This window comes from Salvelinus namaycush, chromosome 18 (genome assembly GCF_016432855.1).
Source record: "Salvelinus namaycush isolate Seneca chromosome 18, SaNama_1.0, whole genome shotgun sequence".
Lineage (NCBI taxonomy): Eukaryota > Metazoa > Chordata > Actinopteri > Salmoniformes > Salmonidae > Salvelinus > Salvelinus namaycush.
This window is the reverse complement of record NC_052324.1, coordinates 31,388,323-31,409,427: the sequence shown is the minus strand read 5'-3', so window position 1 is coordinate 31,409,427 and position 21,105 is coordinate 31,388,323. Positions and strand designations below refer to the sequence as shown.

The following is a 21,105-nucleotide window of genomic DNA, read 5'->3' as shown; positions in this document are numbered from 1 at the left end:
CCAATCACGGCTGGTTGTGATACAGCCCAGGATCAAACCAGGGTGTTTGTGGTGATGCATCTTGCACTGAGGTGCAGTGCCTTGGACAGCTGCGCCACTCCAGAGCCCGAGTGACTTGAAGTGATGACTTTAATGATTTGAAGTGATCTGTAAAATACAGTAGTGAAACATACAAAAACTGTTCATTGAGTTGAAGTCAGAAGTTTACAACACTTAGGTTGGAGTCATTAAAACTCGTTTTTCAACCACTCCACAAATTTCTTGTTAACAAACTATAGTTTTGGCAAGTCGGTTAGTACATCTACTTCATGCATGACACAAGTCATTTTCCCAACAATTGATTACAGACAGATTATTTCACTTATAATTCACTGTATCACAATTCCAGTGGGTCAGAAGTTTACATTCACTAAGTTGACTGTGCCTTTAAACAGCTTGGAAAATTCCAGAAAATGATGTCATGGCTTTAGAAGATCCTGATAGGCTAATTGACATAATTTGAGTCAATTGGAGGTGTACCTGTGGATGTATTTCAAGGCCTACCTCCAAACTCAGTGCCTCTTTGCGTGACATCATGGGAAAATCCAAATAAATCAGCCTGGTTCTTCCTTGGGAGCAATTTCCAAACGCCTGAAGGTACCACGTTAATCTGTACAAATAATAGTATGCAGCCGTCATACCGCTCAGGAAGGAGACACGTTCTGTCTCCTAGAGATGAATGTACTTTGGTGTGAAAAGTGCAAATAAATCCCAGAACAACAGCAAAGGACCTTGTGAAGATGCTGGAGGAAACAGGTACAAAAGTATCTATATCCACAGTCCTAAATCGACCTGAGAGGCCGCTCAGCAAGGAAGAAGCCACTGCTCCAAAACCGTCATAAAAAAGCCAGACTACGGTATGCAACTGCACATGGGGACAAAGATCAAACTTTTTGGAGAAATGTCCTTTGGTCTGATGAAACAAAATTAGAACTGTTTGGCCATAATGACCATCGTTATGTTTGGAGGAAAAAGGGGGACGCTTGCAAGCCGAAGAACGCCATACCAACCGTGAAGCACGGGGGTGGCAGCATCATGTTGTGGAGGTGCTTTGCTGCAGGAGGGACTGGTGCACTTCACAAAATAGATGGCATCATGAGGTAGGAAAATTGTGTGGATATATTGAAGCAACATCTCAAGACATCAGTCAGGAAGTTAAAGCTTGGTCGCAAATGGGTCTTCCAAATGGACAATGACCCCAAGCATACTTCCAAAGTTGTGGCAAAATGGCTTAAGGACAACAAAGTCAAGGTATTGGAGTGGCCATCACAAAGCCCTGAGTTCAACCCGAAATAAAATTTGTGGGCAGATCTGAAAAAGAGTGTGCGAGCAAGGAGGCCTACAAACCTGACTCAGTTACACCAGCTCTCTCAGGAGGAATCGGCCAAAATTCACCCAACTTATTGTGGGAAGCTTGTGGAAGGCTACCCAAAACATTTGACCCAAGTTAAACAATTTAAAGACAATACTACCAAATAATAATTGAGTGTATGTAAACTTCTGACCCACTGGGAATGTGATGAATTAAATAAAAGCTGAAATAAATCGTTCTCTCTACTATTATTCTAACATTTCACATTCTTAAAATAAAGTGGTGATCTAACTGACCTAAGACAGGGAATTTTTACTAGGATTAAATGTCAGGAATTGGGAAAAACTGAGCTTAAATGTATTTGGCTAAGGTTAAGGTGTGTGTAAACTTCCGACTTCAACTAGAATTGTATAAATACTCTGTGAATAAGTAATACATTGACCTACACTACCGTTCAAAGGTTTGGGATCACTTAAAAATGTCCTGGTTTTTGAAAGAAAAGCACGTTTTTGTCCATTAAAGTAGCATCAAATTGATCAGAAATACAGTGTATACATTGTTAATGTTGTAAATGACTATTGTAGCTGGAAACATTTTTTTTTTTTTTTATGGAATACTGTATCTCCATAGGCATACAGAGGTCCATTATCAGCAACCATCACTCCTGTGTTCCAATGGCACGTTGGGTTAGCTAATCCATATTTATCATTTTAAAAGGCTAATTGATCATTAGAAAACCCTTTTGCAATTATGTTAGCACAGCTGAAAACTGTTGTGCTGATTAAAGAAAACCGGCCTTCTTTAGACTGGTTGAGTATCTGGAGCATCAGCACTTGTGGGTTCAATTACAGGCTCAAAATGGCCAGAAACAAATGACTTTCTTCTGAAACTCGTCAGTCTATTCTTGTACTGAGAAATGAAGGCTATTCCATGCGAGAAATTGCCAAGAAACGAAATATCTCGCACAACGCTGTGTACTACTCCCTTCACAGAACAAACTGTCTCTAACCAGAATAGAAAGAGGAGTGGGAGGCCCCGATGCACAACTGAGCAAGAGGACAAGTACATTAGAGTATCTAGTTTGAGAAACAGATGCCTCACAAGTCCTCAACTGGCAGCTTCATTAAATAGTACATACAAAACACCAGTCTCGAAGTCAACAGTGAAGAGGCGACTCCGGGATGCTGGCCTTCTATTATGACGGCAAAGAAGGCTGCATGTTGAAGAATGTGTTATCAGGAATTGTTGTCTTGCACGGGAAGATGGGACACATTAAGTAATCAGGAACATATGGCAAAAACCTTCATTCATTAAAAGAACAGACTAATGGCTCTTTTCAATCTGTAAAGTTGAAGCGTTACAGATTCTGCGATGGTAATGTAAAGGTCATTTCAGATTGAGCCGACGTGTGCAGTGTTTACTGTGAATGCAGTCTGCGGTAAAGAGGGAACATTGCCTTTAAATTTCAATCACGCTGTAAAGCTGATCTCCTTCGGTGCTGATTGAATAGAGCCCTTAAGTATATGAAGATGCAGTATACGTCCTATATACAGGAGGATATTAGTGACAGGAGGTAGAGTAGAGGTAAAGAATAAAGAGGTCATACAGGACACACACACTGGGAGGGAGGGCAGTGCCTGGGGTTCAGAGTTCATTGGAGCATGCCCAGGTGACCTGAACTGGCAGGAGCACAACCTCCCCCAGGGCCAGGTGGAACCATTAAATACAGACAAATAATAGTTTGTTTACTTGTTTCAACTACAGAAGAGGGCAAAAGGCTTGTTTATACAATTTTATTGTAATTTAAAGTGCTAGCACAGCAGGATACTGTAATAAACAGATTGTGCTAAATTCTCCAGTAAGTCCCAGAGCAGCACAAGGAGTCCAAAAGTACACAGACAACATGAATTAGCTCATTGATATTAGAGTAAAGATGGCATGAGCTGGAGTTGTGTGTTTGTGCTACCCTGAGTGTACAGAACATTAAGAACATCTGCTCTTTCCATGACAGACTGACCAGGTGAATCCAGGTGAATCCAGGTGAATCCAGGTGAATCCAGGTGAATCCAGGTGAACGCTGTGATCCCTTATTGATGTCCCTGTAGATGAAGGGGAGGAGACAGGTTAAAGAAGGATTTTGAAGCCTGTAGACAACTGAGACATGGATTGTGTATGTGTGCCATTCAGAGGGTGAATGGGAAAAACAAAACATTTAAGTGCCTTTGAACGGGGTATGGTAGTAGGTGCCAGGTGCTGGGTTTTTCATGCTCAACAGTTTCCCGTGTGTATCAAGAATGGTCCACCACCCAAAGGACATCCAGCCAACTTGACACAACTGTGGGAAGCATTAGAGTCAACATGGGTCAACATCCCTGTAGAACGCTTCCGCCACCTTGTAGAGTCCATGTCCCGATGAATTGAGGCTGTTCTGAGGACAAAAGGGGTTGCAACTCAATATTAGGAAGGTGTTCCTAATGTTTTGTACACCCATTGTATATATTTATAGCCCTTCAGTGTGGAGGAAATGCATCATTCAGTCATTAGATATCTCTCTGTACGTGAGAGCCTACTTTAGAATGGTCTGGTGGGGTTTTCACAGTGTAATGCACTGCTATGACGAACCTGAACACACATTCAGCAGAGCACAGGTACAGTGGCTTTGTGGGGAATGGCACCCTATTCTCTATATAGTGTGCTTCTTTTGACCAGGGCTACTGTATAGTTAAGAAGGTGCCATTTGGGACGCAGACACTGTGAGTAACGTTATCAAAGAGTCAATAGGCATTTCTTAGTGTGTTAGATAGTGTGACAAGCTCTAGGTGGTACTGTACGAGACGTTGGTGGAACATGTGTGGGCATGAAGGGCAGTAAACAAAGAAACAAGACAAAGCAGCTGTCATCTCTCTCTCTTTCTCTTGCTCTCTATCTCTCTCTCTCCCTCTGATAAGCTTTATTAGCATAAATGACAAGGCCACTGATGCTAAAGCAAGCTGAGATAATGACATCAACAATAACAGCATAATGATCTCTCTCTCTCTAGCCATCTCTTTATCTGCTGCAAACACACACACAAACTCACAAACACACAAGCAAACTCACAAAGACACACACAAACTCACAAACACACAAACTCACAAAGACACACACAAACTCACAAAGACACACACAAACTCACAAAGACACACACAAACTCACAAACACACAAACTCACACACACACAAACTCACAAACACTCACACAAACTCACAAAGACACACAAACATATGAAGGTAATTAAACACTCTGTAAACAAATGCCCCTATCTCGTGAGACAGCTTGCACCTCAACAATTTTTTTTAAAGATAAGCAGTGAAAAGAGGTATAATTTAGGCTCCTGGCTGTTCTCCATCATTCTGCTTGTTGAAAACAAACTTTGTTTGCAAAACAACATTAAAGGTAGTAGACGGTAGCTGGTGGGCTGACAGTCTCAGTAATGTGTTGCTTGCTACCAAGACCGCTATTCCATAGTATGTGTTATGCAGAGAGGACTTTAACACCCAGCCAGGCAAGCAATCTGACATACCCCCTGCCTGCCTGACAGCGTTTCCATGCCTGCTCCTACTGCCTGTTAGAATCCGTGTTTACATGGTTATTTAACACATTTTAGAGTCATGTGTAAGATAAATGGTGACAGCATTAACTTTCTTGATCCACAGTCACACCTGTATGCATTTGATCTTTGGTATTGAAAGAAAAAGCTGATAGGGAATTGGGGGTTTGATCTGTGTCTGACTGTCAGTCACAAGATGCTTAAGGCATTATTACCAGAGACACTAAGATGGATCTGCTCACCAGAGTGGAACAGAACAGCCTCCCTAAGCACATGTAATACAAAGATACGACGAGATATGGCTCTACATAGAAAAAAGGCCAGAACGTGAAAGGAAATAGGGTAAGGCTTTTCTTAAAGCCTGCAATAATGTAGTATGATGCCTTTATAATATTTAAATGTCATACAATTTAAATGTTTATTAGGTACACCTATCTAGTACTGGGTTGGATCCCCTTTGCCACCAGAACAGACTGAATTCTTCGGGGCACGTAAACATTGCTCAATTGGTTTCAAGGGACCTAATGCATTTCCATGAAAACATTCCCCACACCATTACACCACCGCCACCAGCCTGTACCGTTGACACCAGGCAGGATGAGGCCATGGACTCATGCTGCTTACGCCAAATCCTGACTCTACCATCAGCATGACACAACAGGAACCAGGATTCGTCCGACCAGGCAACGTTTTTCCACTCCTCAATTGTCCAGTGTTGGTGATCTTCTTGTTTTTAGCTGATAGGAGTGTAACCCGGTGTGGTCATCTGCTGCAATAGCCCATCTGTGACAAGAACCGACAAGTTGTGCGTTCCGAGATGCCCTTCTGCACACCACTGTTGTACTGCGCTGTTATTTGCCTGTTTGTGGCCCGCCTGATAGCTTGCACGAATCTTGCCATTCTCCTTCGACTTCTCTCATCAACGAGCTGTTGTCGCCCACAGGACTGCCACTGACTGGATGTTTTTTGTTTGTTTCACCATTCTCTGTACACCATAGACACTGTCTGGTGTGAAAAGCCCAGGAGGCTGGACATTTCTGAGATACTGGAACAGGTGCGCCTGGCACCAACGATCATACCACTCTCAAAGTCACTCATTTTGCCCATTCTAACATTCAATCAAACAGTAACTGAATGCCTCGATGCCTGCTGCCTGCTTTATACTGCAAAGCAACCAATGGCCATGTGACTCACTATCTGTAGGAGAGAACCATTTTCGTGAATGGGATGGGTTACCTAATAATACTTTTCCTAAGCATGTATGACCCTGTTGTCATGTCTTATAATCATCTTATAATGATCCTGACTAAATACCTTCCATTTTAAGACAGTTAAAATTACAGAGGTGGTTACGTCATGGTCAGCCACACTGGCGGGCTGACATCTGAGCTACTTATGGGCTTTAGGTGCCAGGCTGCTGCACGTGATAAGGTGACCTGGCCTGGCCTGCCTGGCATACTCTCTGACGCGGTGCCCTCTCTAACTTACTCTGACTTGACCTGCTGGGTTAATCTGAGCAGGTTTCAAACTGGATCTGAAGCCGTGGTGCCCGAGCTCATGCAGATCTGGCTGGGGTGTACCGGCAGTTTACCGACTGCTGCTAGTACTAGTGTGGTCTCTCGCTCTCTCTCTCTGCACAGCCAGATGCATACTTACTGTCTACTCAGCTCTGAGTGTCTTAGATGTGGTTTGGACATCTGCTGGGCCTTTTCCCAGAAGCTCTCTGATGTTATTGTCTGTCAAACCCAGAAGTTATTCTGGGGCTTGTTATTTTAGCCATCGTCTCGATCTTTTCAAAATGTCATCATTTCTAATGTTTTTGTTATTTTGAACTTGTTCAAATAACTCTTTCCAAACTTTGGGAGTTGTTTTGCTTTGTTGCACGTTGATATGATGATGACCTCTACTCTAGTATTGACAGTGTGTTGTTGGTAGAAAACAGCTCAATTGTTTCTTCAATAAATGTGCTGAAACCAATATGTATTTGTCATTGCAACACAGCAGGAGCAGCTAAAACATAGAATAGGAGTGGTGAATCAAAGAGCAGGGATGCAGAAGAAATCACATCTCCAAGGACATCATTATCCTCTCATTTCTAGATTTGAAGTCCCTACACACAGCATGCAGATATATAAATATATTGCATTCTATTGTCCCCCTTGGCTGGAGTTCAGAGGTTAGTCCAGAGTTAGCACCTCTCCATAACCTCTGAGTTCCTTTCAGAAAGGTTGGGTTAAAAGGGGAAGTCAAATTTCACTTGCACCTTGTGTTATCTTAATGTTAATTGAACATACTGAGCACAGACCCCTTTCCTCACAGTACTGTATGTTACCCGATGAGTGCGTCCCAAATGGCACTCTAGGCGCTGATCAAAAGTACAGAAGTAGCAGCACCGGTACTCCCTGCATATAGCCTCATTATTATTATTATGTACTCCCTGCATATAGCCTCATTATTATTATTATGTACTCCCTGCATATAGCCTCATTATTATTATTATGTACTCCCTGCATATAGCCTCATTATTATTATTATGTACTCCCTGCATATAGCCTCATTATTATTATGTACTCCCTGCATATAGCCTCATTATTATTATTATGTACTCCCTGCATATAGCCTCATTATTATTATGTACTCCCTGCATATAGCCTCATTATTATTATTATGTACTCCCTGCATATAGCCTCATTATTATTATGTACTCCCTGCATGTAGCCTCATTATTATTATGTACTCCCTGCATATAGCCTCATTATTATTATGTACTCCCTGCATGTAGCCTCATTATTATTATGTACTCCCTGCATGTAGCCTCATTATTATTATGTACTCCCTGCATATAGCCTCATTATTACTATGAACCCCCTGTATATAGCCTCATTATTACTATGAACCCCCTGTATATAGCCTCATTATTATTATGTACTCCCTGCATGTAGCCTCATTATTATTATGTACTCCCTGCATATAGCCTCATTATTATTATGTACTCCCTGCATATAGCCTCATTATTACTATGAACCCCCTGTATATAGCCTCATTATTACTATGAACCCCCTGTATATAGCCTCATTATTATTATGTACTCCCTGCATATAGCCTCATTATTATTATGTACTCCCTGCATATAGCCTCATTATTATTATGTACTCCCTGCATATAGCCTCATTATTACTATGGACCCCCTGTATATAGCCTCATTATTATGGACCCCCTGTATGGACCCCCTGTTGCGTCTTCTTCACCACGCTGTCTGTGTGGATGGACCATTTCTGTTTGTCCGTGATGTTTACGCCGAGGAACTTAAAACCTTCCACCTTCTCCACTACTGTTCCGTCGATGTGGATAGGGGGGTGTGCCCTCTGCTGTTTCCTGAAGTCCACGATCATCTCCTTTGTTTTGTTGACGTTGAGTGTGAGGTTATTTTCCTGACACCACACTCCGAGGGTCTCACCTCCTCCCTGTAGGCCGTCTCGTCGTTGTTGGTAATCAAGCCTACCACTGTAGTGTCATCTGCAAACTTGATGATTGAGTTGGAGGCGTGCATGGCCACGCAGTCATGGGTGAACAGGGAGTACAAGAGAGGGCTGAGAACGCACACTTGTGGGGCCCCAGTGTTGAGGATCAGCGGGGTGGAGATGTTGTTTCCTACCCTCACCACCTGGGTGCGGCCTGTCAGGAAGTCCAGGACCCAGTTGCACAGGGAAGGGTCGAGACTCAGGGTCTCGAGCTTAATGACGAGTTTGGAGGGTACTATGTTGTTAAATGCTGAGCTGTAGTCGATGAAAAGCATTCTTACATAGGTATTCCTCTTGTCCAGATGGGTTAGGGCAGTGTGCAGTGTGATTGCAATTGCGTCGTCTGTGGACCTATTGGGGCGGTAAGCAAATTGGAGTGGATCTAGGGTGTCAGGTAGGGTGGGGGTGATAGGATCCTTGACTAGTCTCTCAAAGCTTTTCATGATGACGGAAGTGAGTGCTACGGGGCGATAGTCATTTAGCTCAGTTACCTTAGCTTTCTTGGGAACTGGAACAATGGTGGCCCTCTTGAAGCATGTGGGAACAGCAGATTGGGATAAGGATAGATTGAATATGTCCGTAAACACACCAGCCAGCTGGTCTGCGCATGCTCTGAGGAAGCGGCTAGGGATGTCGTCTGGGCTGGCAGCCTTGCGAGGGTGAACACGTTTAAATGCTTTACTCACGTTGGCTGCGGTGAAGGAGAGCCCGCAGGTTTTGGTAGCGGGCCGTGTCGTTGGCACTGTATTGTCCTCAAAGCGAGCAAAGAAGTTGTTTAGTTTGTCTGGGAGCAGGACATCGTGGTTTTCTTTTTGTAGTCCGTGGTTGACTGTAGACCCTGCCACATACCTCTCGTGTCTGAGCCGTTGAATTTCAACTCTACTTTGTCTCTATACTGACGCTTAGCTTGTTTGTTTACCATGCGGAGGGAATAGCTACACTGTTTGTATTCGGTCATGTTTACGGTCGCCTTGCCATGATTAAAAGCAGTGGTTCGCGCTTTCAGTTTTGCACGAATGCTGCCATCAATCCACGGTTTCTGGTTGGGGAAGGTTTTAATAGTTGCTGTGGATACAACATCACCGATGCACTTGCTAATAAACTCGCTCACCAAATAAGCGTATTCATCAATGTTATTGTCCGACGCTATGCGGAACATATCCCAGTCCACGTGATCGAAGCAATCTTGAAGCGTGGAATCAGATTGGTCGGACCAGCGTTGAACAGACCTGAGCACGGGCATTTCCTGTTTTAGTTTCTGTCTATAGGCTGGGAGCAACAAAATTGAGTTGTGGTCAGTTTTTCCGAAAGGAGGGCGGGGCAGGGCTTTGTATGCGTCACGGAAGTTAGAGTAACAATGGTCATGGATTTTTTCCGCCCGGGTAGTGCATTCGATATGCTGATAAAATTTAGGGAGTCTTGTTTTCAGATTAGCCTTGTTAAAATCCCCAACTACAATGAATGCAGCCTCAGGATATGTGGTTTCCAGTTTACATAGAGTCCAATGAAGTTCATTCAGGGCCATCGATGTGTCTGCTTGAGGGGGATATATACGGCTGTGATTATAATCGAAGAGCATTCTCTTGGTAGATAATGCGGTCGACATTTGATTGTAAGGAATTCTAGGTCAGGTGAGCAAAAGGACTTGAGTTCCTGTATGTTGTTATGATCACACCACGTCTCATTAATCATAAGGCATACATACCCCCTCGCCTTTCTTCTTAGCAGAGAGATGTTTGTTTCTGTCGGCGCGATGTGTGAAGAGACCAGGTGGCTGTACCGACTCCGATAGCATGTCTCGAGTGAGCCACGTTTCTGTGAAACAAAGAACGTTACAATCTCTGATGTCTCTCTGGAAGGCAACCCTTGCTCGGATTTTGTCTACCTTGTTGTCAAGAGACTGGACGTTGGCGAGTAGTAAACTCGGGAGCTGTGCGCGATGTGCCCGTCTACGGAGCCTGACTAGAAGACCGCTTCTTCTGCCCCTCCTGCGGCGCCGTTGTTTTGGGTCGCCGGCTGGGATCCGATCCATTGTACTGGGTGGTGGACCAAATAGAGGATCTGCTTCAGGAAAGTCGTATTCCTGGTCGTAGTGTTGGTAAGTGAGAGAACGACAGGGAAAGAGAGAGACTGTGAGAGACTGTGTCCTCCTCTGCTTCCTGTATTACTGGATCACTGGAGGATATAGACAGAAGAGGAAGTTCATGCCCTGAATAGAGAGACCCTATAGTACATACTGTTCAGTACATACTGACTGGTTCATGTTCAGACAAAGAGACATTGGATGATCAATATGGAGACCCAGACAGCATAGGATGAAAGGCTGCATTAAAGACTGCAATCAATCCTATAGACACACGGAACTGTGTTTTCCACTGAAATACCTTTGCATGTATACAATTAATAGTAAACATACAAAAGAATGACCCTCCATAACTGCCCAACACATCAGGAAGCAGAGTGAAATATCTGACTACACCAGAGAACAGAGAGAGGTGACAAAGCCTGACTAAATATCCGCTAAATATCCGCTCTTTCATCGGCCTACCGCCTGACGTTTGCCAAGCCTGATACGGATCAAGCCGCGAAGCAATAGAGGCTTATCAGTTTCCCTTCCCTTTATCAAGTTCCTGTCTTAACTGATGGATGGGGGGCGAGTCTGCACAGGGAAAGAGCCATTGTTAGGTCCATGTTTCTGGAGAACTGTGAAACTACTAACACTTGTAGGTCTAACAAGGCATCTTATCTAAACAAAAGAGGTGTTATAGGTTATTAACAGAGACTGGACAACTCCCCAAAATCAGAAAACTACACCATCCCTATTTATGTATCAATAAGGAGAAGGGACACCATAGTGTTAGCTTTAGATGTGGGGGTGGGGTTGGCAATGCCCATCGGGACACCTTAGTGTTAGATTTAGATGTGGGGGTGGGGTTGGCAGTGCCCGTCTTGTAAAAGAGGTTTAATATCTATTTCAAGATTACAAATCTTGAACTTGAACATTGACTTGATTGTGCTGCACTGCTGCACATTATGCAAACACAAAGTTACCTGTAAGTGTAAGAATCTTGAGCACAATATCAGCATGTTGAGAGTGAGACGACACCCATTATGATCCGTTTACAGTGCAAAGTGCACTCTTAAAACCCCACAACGCCTGGTTCAAGCACCCACTGGCCTATTACTCTTCATCAGTCTCTGTGTGGGTATTACCAGCCAAGCACTTTCACCTGCATTAGACTAGGTGTCAGTGATGGGATCTGCCTGCATATGTCCTCGCCGTACTCTCAAAGAATTTATGTTGTGTTATCTGTGCTCAAGATTGCACCCGACCACCACTGATAACAGTTGACCCTTGGAATTGCACCTACATTCAGCCATTACGTCAGCCATTACATTCAGCCATTACGTCAGCCATTACATTCAGCCATTACCTTATGTTCACTTCCCAGAGTGTCACGTTGGCATAAAGGATCGGGAGACAGATGCAGGAATGCGTAATATGGGTTTTAATGACACCCAAATTACGGCGTGCCGTGGAAGGGCACGGGGACGAAGACCAAACAAACACTATACAAAAACACAGGGTTGAAACCCAAACAAAAGAGTGAGGAGTACCTTGAATAAATAACACAAGTGCACAATGATTAACACACGGGACGAGACCTGTAATCATCTGCGCAATCCACAATGTCACGAAAGCCAAAACACACAGCACAGGTACTCACACGCACCAACGGACATAGTAACAATAATCGACCCCCCAATGGAAACCAAAGGACACATATATACAAATACAATCAGGGGGAATAGGGGCCAGGTGTGCGTAATGAAAGTTCCAGAGGGTTCCGTGACACAGAGAGAATGCTCCAACATGCCGGAAATTGTGTTTTTTTTTCTCCCCCATTTCAAGTTCAAAGACAATGCTACTGCAAGTTCAAAGACAATTCTACTGCAAGTTCAAAGACAATGCTACTGCAAGTTCAAAGACAATGCTACTGCAAGTTCAAAGACAATGCTACTGCAAGTTCAAAGACAATTCTACTGCAAGTTCAAAGACAATGCTACTGCAAGTTCAAAGACAATGCTACTGCAAGTTCAAAGACAATGCTACTGCAAGTTCAAAGACAATGCTACTGCAAGTTCAAAGACAATGCTACTGCAAGTTCAAAGTCAATGCTACTGCAAGTTCAAAGACAATGCTACTGCAAGTTCAAAGACAATGCTACTGCAAGTTCAAAGACAATGCTACTGCAAGTTCAAAGACAATGCCACTGCAAGTTCAAAGACAATGCTACTGCAAGTTCAAAGACAATGCTACTGCAAGTTCAAAGACAATGCTACTGCAAGTTCAAAGACAATGCTACTGCAAGTTCAAAGTCAATGCTACTGCAAGTTCAAAGACAATGCTACTGCAAGTTCAAAGACAATGCTACTGCACGTTCAAAGACAATGCTACTGCAAGTTCAAAGACAATGCTACTGCAAGTTCAAAGACAATGCTACTGCAAGTTCAAAGACAATGCTACTGCAAGTTCAAAGTCAATGCTACTGCAAGTTCAAAGACAATTCTACTGCAAAATCAAAGACAATTCTACTGCAATATCAAAAACAATGCTACTGCAAGTTCAAAGACAATTCTACTGCAAGTTCAAAGACAATTCTACAGCAATATCAAAAACAATGCTACTGCAAGTTCAAAGACAATTCTACTGCAATATCAAAGACAATTCTAATGCAATATCACAGACAATTCTACTGCACGTTCAAAGACATTTCTACTGCAAGTTCAAAGACAATTCTACTGCAAAATCAAAGACAATGCTACTGCAAGATCAAAGACAATGCTACTGCAATATTACAGACAATTCTACTGCAAAATCACAGACAATGCTACTGCAATATCACAGACAATGCTACTGCAAGATCACAGACAATTCTACTGTGATCTTGTACAGTATATATGCTACAACCCCTGAAAAATGACATTGGGAAATTCCATGACACTGTTGGCCTGTTTCATCCACAGTGCAGTGCGGCAAAAAATACTTTTATCTTTCCCTTCTTTGAACCTTTTCATAATCCACCGTTACAAAATTTGCATCGCTGACGACCTAAAAATACATGCAAATAAATAAACCAAAACCTAAAAGTGATACATAAATAGCAGCTGGGGTCGGCCATTGTGCTGTGTCTTGCCTTGGCTTCCTCCTCAGGCCTATAGTCTAGCTGCACCTGCACGGCCAGGAGCAGAACAGGGTGGGGAGAGGGCGCTGGGGGGCTGGGGAGGTTAGTGTGAGGGGCGGAGGGGACAGGACAAGGGAGTGAAGGGAAGAACAATAGCAAGGCCACATGGTGGAACTAGAGCGAGACAGCCAGTCTGCCGGCCGCCCAGCCCCAGGAGAAACCTCAGCATCACAAAGGAAAAGGCTTCTCTGGAGCGCTCCCCGCACGCGCCCACAACCACACACACATGACAGACATACAGATACACACACATACACACACACACACGACAGACATACAGATACACACACATACACACACAGAACAATAGAGACCCCCAGCCATCCCCGGTCCGGCAAGCCCTGCCCCGAACATGACTCCAGCTCCAGGGACTTAACGCACACAACCGAAGGAACAGGCTGTCCTGTCAGAGAGGGAGGGAGGGAGGTATACAAAAGGTTAGAAGAACTGTTCTGCATGTAGAGATCCACCACTATGCCCTGTTGCACATTGATGTAGTGCTGAGGTGTACAAGATTACTGCTCACATCAGTAATACAGTATGGGTTGAGAAATGTTTTATTCAACCATTGTGTTAGGTTTAGGGCCTAGCTCGATGGGACAGCCTGACCTGAATGGGACAAGCTGAACTAAATGGGACAACCTGGTTATGTAGATAAAGGTTAAATAAATAAAAGACATACAATTCAACAACAAAAATATATTTTCGTCTTGTCTTCAAGAGTCAGAAACGGAATTGAAACGTGTGTCTGCATGCAACTGCTGTTTTTGACCTCTGGGGTAACTTATGGGCACAATCCAATTGCTTTTTCCTCTGTCTAAGAACTATGTGATTGTTTTTAACATTGACCTCATCAACGATCACATTTTCCATCTCATAGTGTGTGTGTGTGTGTGTGTGTGGTCACTGAGAGTGTGCCTCACTGATGGATAACCCACTTGTTAAATCAACACGTGAAATAAAGCCACGGCAACAGGAAGAGACAGTGGAGAGATGCACAGCTGAAACAGACCAAATGTTTTGCTTGGGATGTGAAAGAATCAACAGTGTGTCTCCATGGTCCCACTCTGGGCACATGACGGGGAAGCAAGGGTCAGCTCCAACACAGTGGACTGACGCAACACACACACACCCTGGCCTGAATGTACCGTCCAGCAGCACCAATCCTACACAAATGGCGCCTAACACACAATACACTGATTCATCCAAAAACAACAGAGGCCCTTAGACTAAAGTCAGTTGTGTGTCGCTGTCTACGACATAACGCCAGTGATTAACACCCACAAGAATGTGCCAAATGCTTGAATGTGCCAAATGCTCGATTATTTTGTGTTCCCTTTAAAGGAAAAGTCTCGATCAGTGCTTGTTCATCTCCATCATTACCTCTCACACGTTCCAGTCTTTCCTGTATGGAGATTACGTTTTCATTCCCTTTGACTGTTGGGTGGTCACTCTCTAAGCCAGCCAGCTGCTTTTGACACATGGCTGAGAGATTGAAGGAGAAAGGAGAAAAGTCGGCCGTAGCAACAGAAGCCCTGTTTATACCTGCTGTTAATATGCGTCCTTTGTCCTGATCATGTCCTGATCTTGACCTGATTTTGTCTGTTTACACTTAGAAGATCTGATCACAATCATATCACAATGTGTCTTTTAACCGTCTACACAAAATGTGGACAAAATCAGGACGAAGACTGCACATTAGAACCAGGTATAAATAGAGCTTAAATGCTTAGGTCAGAATCATCAAACAGCAGGAGGTGTGAGACCAAGGGTGTCATGCACCCCAACAATCTGAGGGGGCACAAAGTACGTGAGGATGGCTTGGGGGTGTTCCGGAGAGGGGCAAGGCCCCACATCTGTATGTTTTTTTTTTGTTGCATTTTTCAAAAACAGCTTTTTCCTGCATTCTAGAGCCATAATCCTTATGCTTAACAGAAAAAAAGGGCTATTGAGTTTTAGCGCTGAGTGTGATATGCTGAATGGTCATTCACAGTCAGTCTGTTTTCAATTGTGTTTTATAACCCTCCTTAACAGAAGATGCCAGTAAAGATGTAATTGCTTTGTTGTGGGGAACACTTGAAACCAAAGGAGTTGCTCAGCAGATGGGATGCATGGTTCACAGAGTTCTTACCAGAACAAACCTGGACTGATGCATTATAATCTGTTTACTGATATATCATTTACAAATTTACAAATTCTGGGATCTATCTGTGTGGCAATCTGACCCAGGGAATTGAGGGAAACCAATGTCTGTTTTAGGAGATGAATTTAAGAGTTTAGAACCATAAAACTTCAATTAAAGACGTGTCTCAAATAGCCACCTGTCCCTTTTAATAGCTGGGCATCGGCACACATTTCAACAAATAAACGGCTGTTTTAAAATAAACGCCGGGTCTAAATTAATTGTTTACGAGGTTGCCATGAACACAGTTCTGATATTCCCATTGTGATGGGCATGAAAAATATATGTAAAAAAGTATCTCGTCATAGCTAGCCATGGCGCCAGCAAAATGAAAACAGAACATCAACTCCATGGTGCTGAAGCGTGAATCCGGGGGTGTATGATAGGCAGCCTAGTCTTTGCAAGTCTGATCTGCAATGGATGTGTTATTATAATGTTTCTAATGGTCACAATAAACGGTGTGGTAGTCTTTTCGACATTCTATTCAGCTAAAGATGTGTGCATTAAGGAAACAGACACCTGGCTCCAATAGAAAACTGTCTCTAATAAACGTTGGTTGTGTTCAGTGATTAAAGCAAATAAACGCCCAGACGATTCATTTTTTATGGTACTTCTTGGTTTTAAACTCCTATAGAAATTTCTTCAGTTAACATTAAAATATAGCTCTATGATTTGTCACTAGTGTCTTTTTCAAGAAATGCAACTCAATTGAGAGATTAAGGAACAAGAGAGCCAGGTTTTAGGAGCGAGTTTGTATTAAAGATTTGGTTAATATAAGCCTAGTATTATGCCAGGAATTATAACAGAGAAAATGTTGAGAAGGGGCAGCTTTTCCCTCCTTTATCAAGAAAGTAAATGTGAGTCATGAGGATAACTTGTGGTTGTTTAAACTTGGTTCTAACATGTGGGCTTTGTCCTGAAATTTGTCCACATTCTGATTGTGCCCGGATTTTTAGACAAGTGTAGACGATTAAAAGAAGCATTGTGATCTGATTGTGATCAGATCTTATAAATGCAAAGAGACCAGATCAGGACATGATCAGGACAAAGGACGAATGTTAGAATCAGGTATGAACGGGGCTTTAGTTCCTCTTTTTAAAGCGCATGGTTAAACCCGGTCTACACCGGAATCAGAGGCTAGTCCCTCTGATCATAAAATCCTGTCTCCCTCTCCTTCTCTTTCTCTTGCTCCGTCTCTACCTTTCACCATGGCAATGGCCCGAACATAAAGGCTAAAAGATTGTGTGCCACAGTGTCTGTTAACATCAAAGTGTCGCAGCACTGATCGCTGTATGAAAGGGAGGAAGAGGGCGGGAGAGGAGGACAGCCCTGAGTTAAACATATCACCCAGCCGCCTAGACAATTGGTTTAAATATTTAGCTTTCTTTTAGCTTTGTTTTCCGAAACAATTGGGTAGCCTTAAAAGGAAAAGAGGGAAATCAATGCTGTCCTCTGTGAGATGATACACAGAGCAACCGAACTGGAGCAACTGGTTATGCAAAAACCCTAAAAATTAACTCTAAATCTAAATCTATACCAATAATGTCAGACACTTTGTTTGAAACAGAGGTGGACAGTTTCCTTTTTATTGTGTTTATGAAACAAAAAGTTGTGTTTGATCTTCACAGTTTTTAACAGCAGCTACGTCTGTGCATTTGTGTGTGGGTGACAGAAAATGAGTGAGAGACTGAGAGAGAGAGGTGTTTTACGACGACTTAGCGCCAGCATGCCTGAAAAACGTGGATATTCACCTGAGAAATCCCCAACCGCAGGCTAGGGTTTCCTGTGTCTACGGTTCCCACTGCGGCGGGAGAGCGGCACATGCAGAGGCCAGGTACAGTCAGATGTCAGGTGATGCATCCCTTAGCCTCAGAACTGGTTTGAGCCGGCAGAGAGACTATCAAAGCAATGAGATTAGCAGACATCCACTCGCTGATCCCCTTGGCTCCAGCTAAGCCAACCGATAGCAAAACCCTGACCAAAATTACAGACCTGAAAAACCCAAACAGTGTGTGAAAATATGGAAACTGTTATTAGACATTTTAATAGGTGATATTGACACTATGTCTCCTGTACTGTCTGATGAGAGACAGTTAAAGGCATTGTGTTGTATAACCTCTAATGCAGCAGGCCTAAACCCTGTAATACTACTTAAACAAGCTCTTATCTGCAGAGTGGGGATGTTGAGATACACCTTACACAAACACTGCTGTGCACTGCAGAAAACCTCCCCAGCAGAACTGGTTTGCACTGGTCTGGAGGAAGCCCCATGAGGGAAACCTGATAAAGGTTAACCACATCAAGCCATGTGTAACTTTACCGCCCCCCCCCCCCCCCTCCCCCCGAAACACCTTTATTTCAACATTGACAGAGAGAAAGTGAAATCATGAGAGAATTTCTGAGAAATTAGCTATAGTTCCTAGAATACATGACTTGACATTTATTAATTGTCATTTGCTATTATTTCATATTCTTATGATGAATATGAATACTTAGAATTTGATATGATAACGAATAATGATATCATAATTATCATTTTATGGCAATAAAAAGATAGACTCCTTCTTGTTCTGTTTGCATAGGGATCTATGGGCTCCTGAGTGGTGCCTCAGTCGAAGGCACTCAGTGCTATCTCAGTGCTACAGACATCCTGGTTCAAATCCAGTCTGTATCACAACCGGCTGTGATTGGGAGTCCCATAGGGCAGCGCACAATTGGCCCAGCGTCATCTGGGTTTGGCTGGTGTAGGCCATCATTGTAAATAAGAATGTGTTCTTAACTGACTTGCCTAATTATATAAAGGTTAAATAAAAAAAGAGTCCATTGGAGAGGCCATAAATTATGTAAGGCTGGTTGCAGGTGAAGAGGGGCCACGTTAAGGTTTACACTACACTGTGTGTTAAACCATTTCAAGACAAATGTGTGCAGTATTATAAGTTTTAAAATGCTAAGCACCCCTCTCTATGAATGTCTCCCTTCAAACAACTAAAATGGATCTATAATAGTGTATAAGGGTGTAACTTGATGGAATTAGGGATGAAGACCATTTTAAACTAATAATACTCAAAAAGACAGTGTATTTACAATCTAACCTGAAAAGATACCTATCAGAGATCATTCAGAGTTTGTATCAAACAATAATATGATGCAGTCATTCGAAAAGAAAGCAAAGATAATAGAAGTTATATTTCAATAATAATTTATTAAAGAAATTGCAAAAGAACATTTCATAAATGCATGTCATCATGTTCCTATAAAATGTTTTGACGAATAAATTGGTGGCTACCATTAAACAGTGTTACTAGCAGGTATCACAAAGTTAAAATGATACAGAGACAAGGCATGTGTTTTCACAGGAACAGGCATTTTCAGGCACTTTATCTTATTACAGTTATTATTCACCAGCAAATAGGAACCTATGAGGTGCACATTGACAGCCGAGCATTCAACAGAATGCATAGTCAGTCAGGGAGAGCGTCATGTCTCCCTGTTTCTTTGTTCGGGACAACAGCCCCCATTATTCCCATTCTCTCCTTTCTTCTTCCAGCACGTTGTATCCATACCAACCAGTGTATGCTGCTATTACGCATGGAGCGCATCTTCATGGAATAGTCACACTTTGTTGCCTTCGAAGACAGTGCTTTGAATTTAGGCTTCCTCCATTCCAGGACGCTGCTTCTCCTTCTCCTTGCCAGGTGACAGGTCGGCGTCACCTGCCCAACCACCACAGCGTCATTCTAGTGCACTTCAATTCAACTCGTTCAGTAGATCCGAGAAGAGAATGTTCAACGCAGTTTCAGCATGTGGCGAACCATGCCTACAATCTGGAGGAACTTGTCCTTCTTTCGCTGCTTGAGCGCCATCAGGGCTTTGGCCGTCTCCGCTGGATCTTGGGTGAAGGAGAAGATGCTCCTCACCCTCTCCTCCGCTTTCATGTCCCCCGTTTTCTGGAACAGCCTCATCAGTGCGTCCTGGTTGACATTCTCGAATATGTTGGGAACGGCCTTCTTGCGGTGTGCTGTGTCGAATTTGTTCCCGTGGACCGATGGACTGACACGGCAGGAGTCGGAGGATACAACGTAGTTAGACATCTTGTTGACGCTCTCTTTTTAGCTGGTCCAGCAACTTCTTTGACTGGGATTGTATGAGGGAGAGGGAACACTACTCGCTCGTGCGCTAGGGATTGGAGTGAGTGAGGACTGGGAGCGCCGCCTGCGTTATTTAAAGGGCTGCTAGGGACGCTCATGCTGTCAAGCCCCAGTTACAGAAGTGACATCACTGGTCGTGCTACCCTCCAGCAGGGAACGCCTCTGTACTGTTGCTGTGCGCACATCAAACCGACTGAAACAGTAATTATGTATGATCCAGCAGAGGCAGAGCCTACTGAGGTGCATGATGTGAGCAAATGTTCTGTAGCCCATATCTACTGTGTATTGAGAAGGCAGTTGTCACAAGTTCAGTAAATACATGTTAACATATCATGTAAACATATATCTGTTCCCACATAGGACATGTAAAGGAATTTCGATCTCAATTGCCACACACTGTAGCTAGTTGAGTCATTATAGTACAGAATAACTTAAATTGTTATTTCCGTCTGTCTGGAAAAGCATCATATCCTGTTGTTATTAGTTCAAGAGTCACTGTTTAGATGAGATAGTGTGTTTTGGTTGCGTAGGACCATAGTTTAGGCCCACATGTTTCTTCAAACCATTGTCTTTTCATTTTCAACCCACACTTCTCATATCTGTCTCACTTTAAATGAAGAGAAAAAGTCTATGCAGTCTTTCTGAAGATACTTGCTATGGCAGTTGGCAAATTGTTTCAACAATGAGTAATACTCCTCTTACAATTCACTATCCATTCCTGGAGATATCCAAATTAAACCTCGATCAGCTTTAATAAAGGCATCCTGAACTTGACTCAAAATGTTCCTTCAGTTGAGCATGAAATAAATATCAATGTTCATAATGGCAATTCCTAGATGAAGAGAAAGGAGAACAGACATAGATCAAATCAATCAAAATAATGTTGGTTTAATTACAAGTTGCAACAGGGAGACACCTCCAGAGAAATCTAACAGGCCTTCTCTGAGAAGGCATTTATAAATGAATCAGACAGTACAACATGTTCTGTAAACATCAGCTCCAGAGGCTTGTAGGAAGTCACAACATCAGCTGCTACAGAATCACACCGTCTCACATATGCAGTACATT

The 21,105-nt window shown here is 43.0% G+C and overlaps 1 protein-coding gene across 1 annotated transcript; it reads right to left on the bottom strand.

Moving 5' to 3' along the window:
- Positions 1-19,085: 19,085 nt before the first annotated feature.
- Positions 19,086-20,065, bottom strand: LOC120062786 (transcriptional and immune response regulator-like). The gene has a single exon (XM_039012856.1). It carries the CDS (start codon positions 19,978-19,980, stop codon positions 19,675-19,677), a length of 306 nt encoding a protein of 101 aa, XP_038868784.1. The 5' UTR covers positions 19,981-20,065; the 3' UTR covers positions 19,086-19,674.
- Positions 20,066-21,105: the final 1,040 nt, after the last annotated feature.

Excerpts from the sequence above, each read along its gene's own strand:
- LOC120062786 (XM_039012856.1), bottom strand. The coding sequence starts at position 19,980 with ATGTCTAACTACGTTGTATCCTCCGACTCCTGCCGTGTCAGTCCATCG.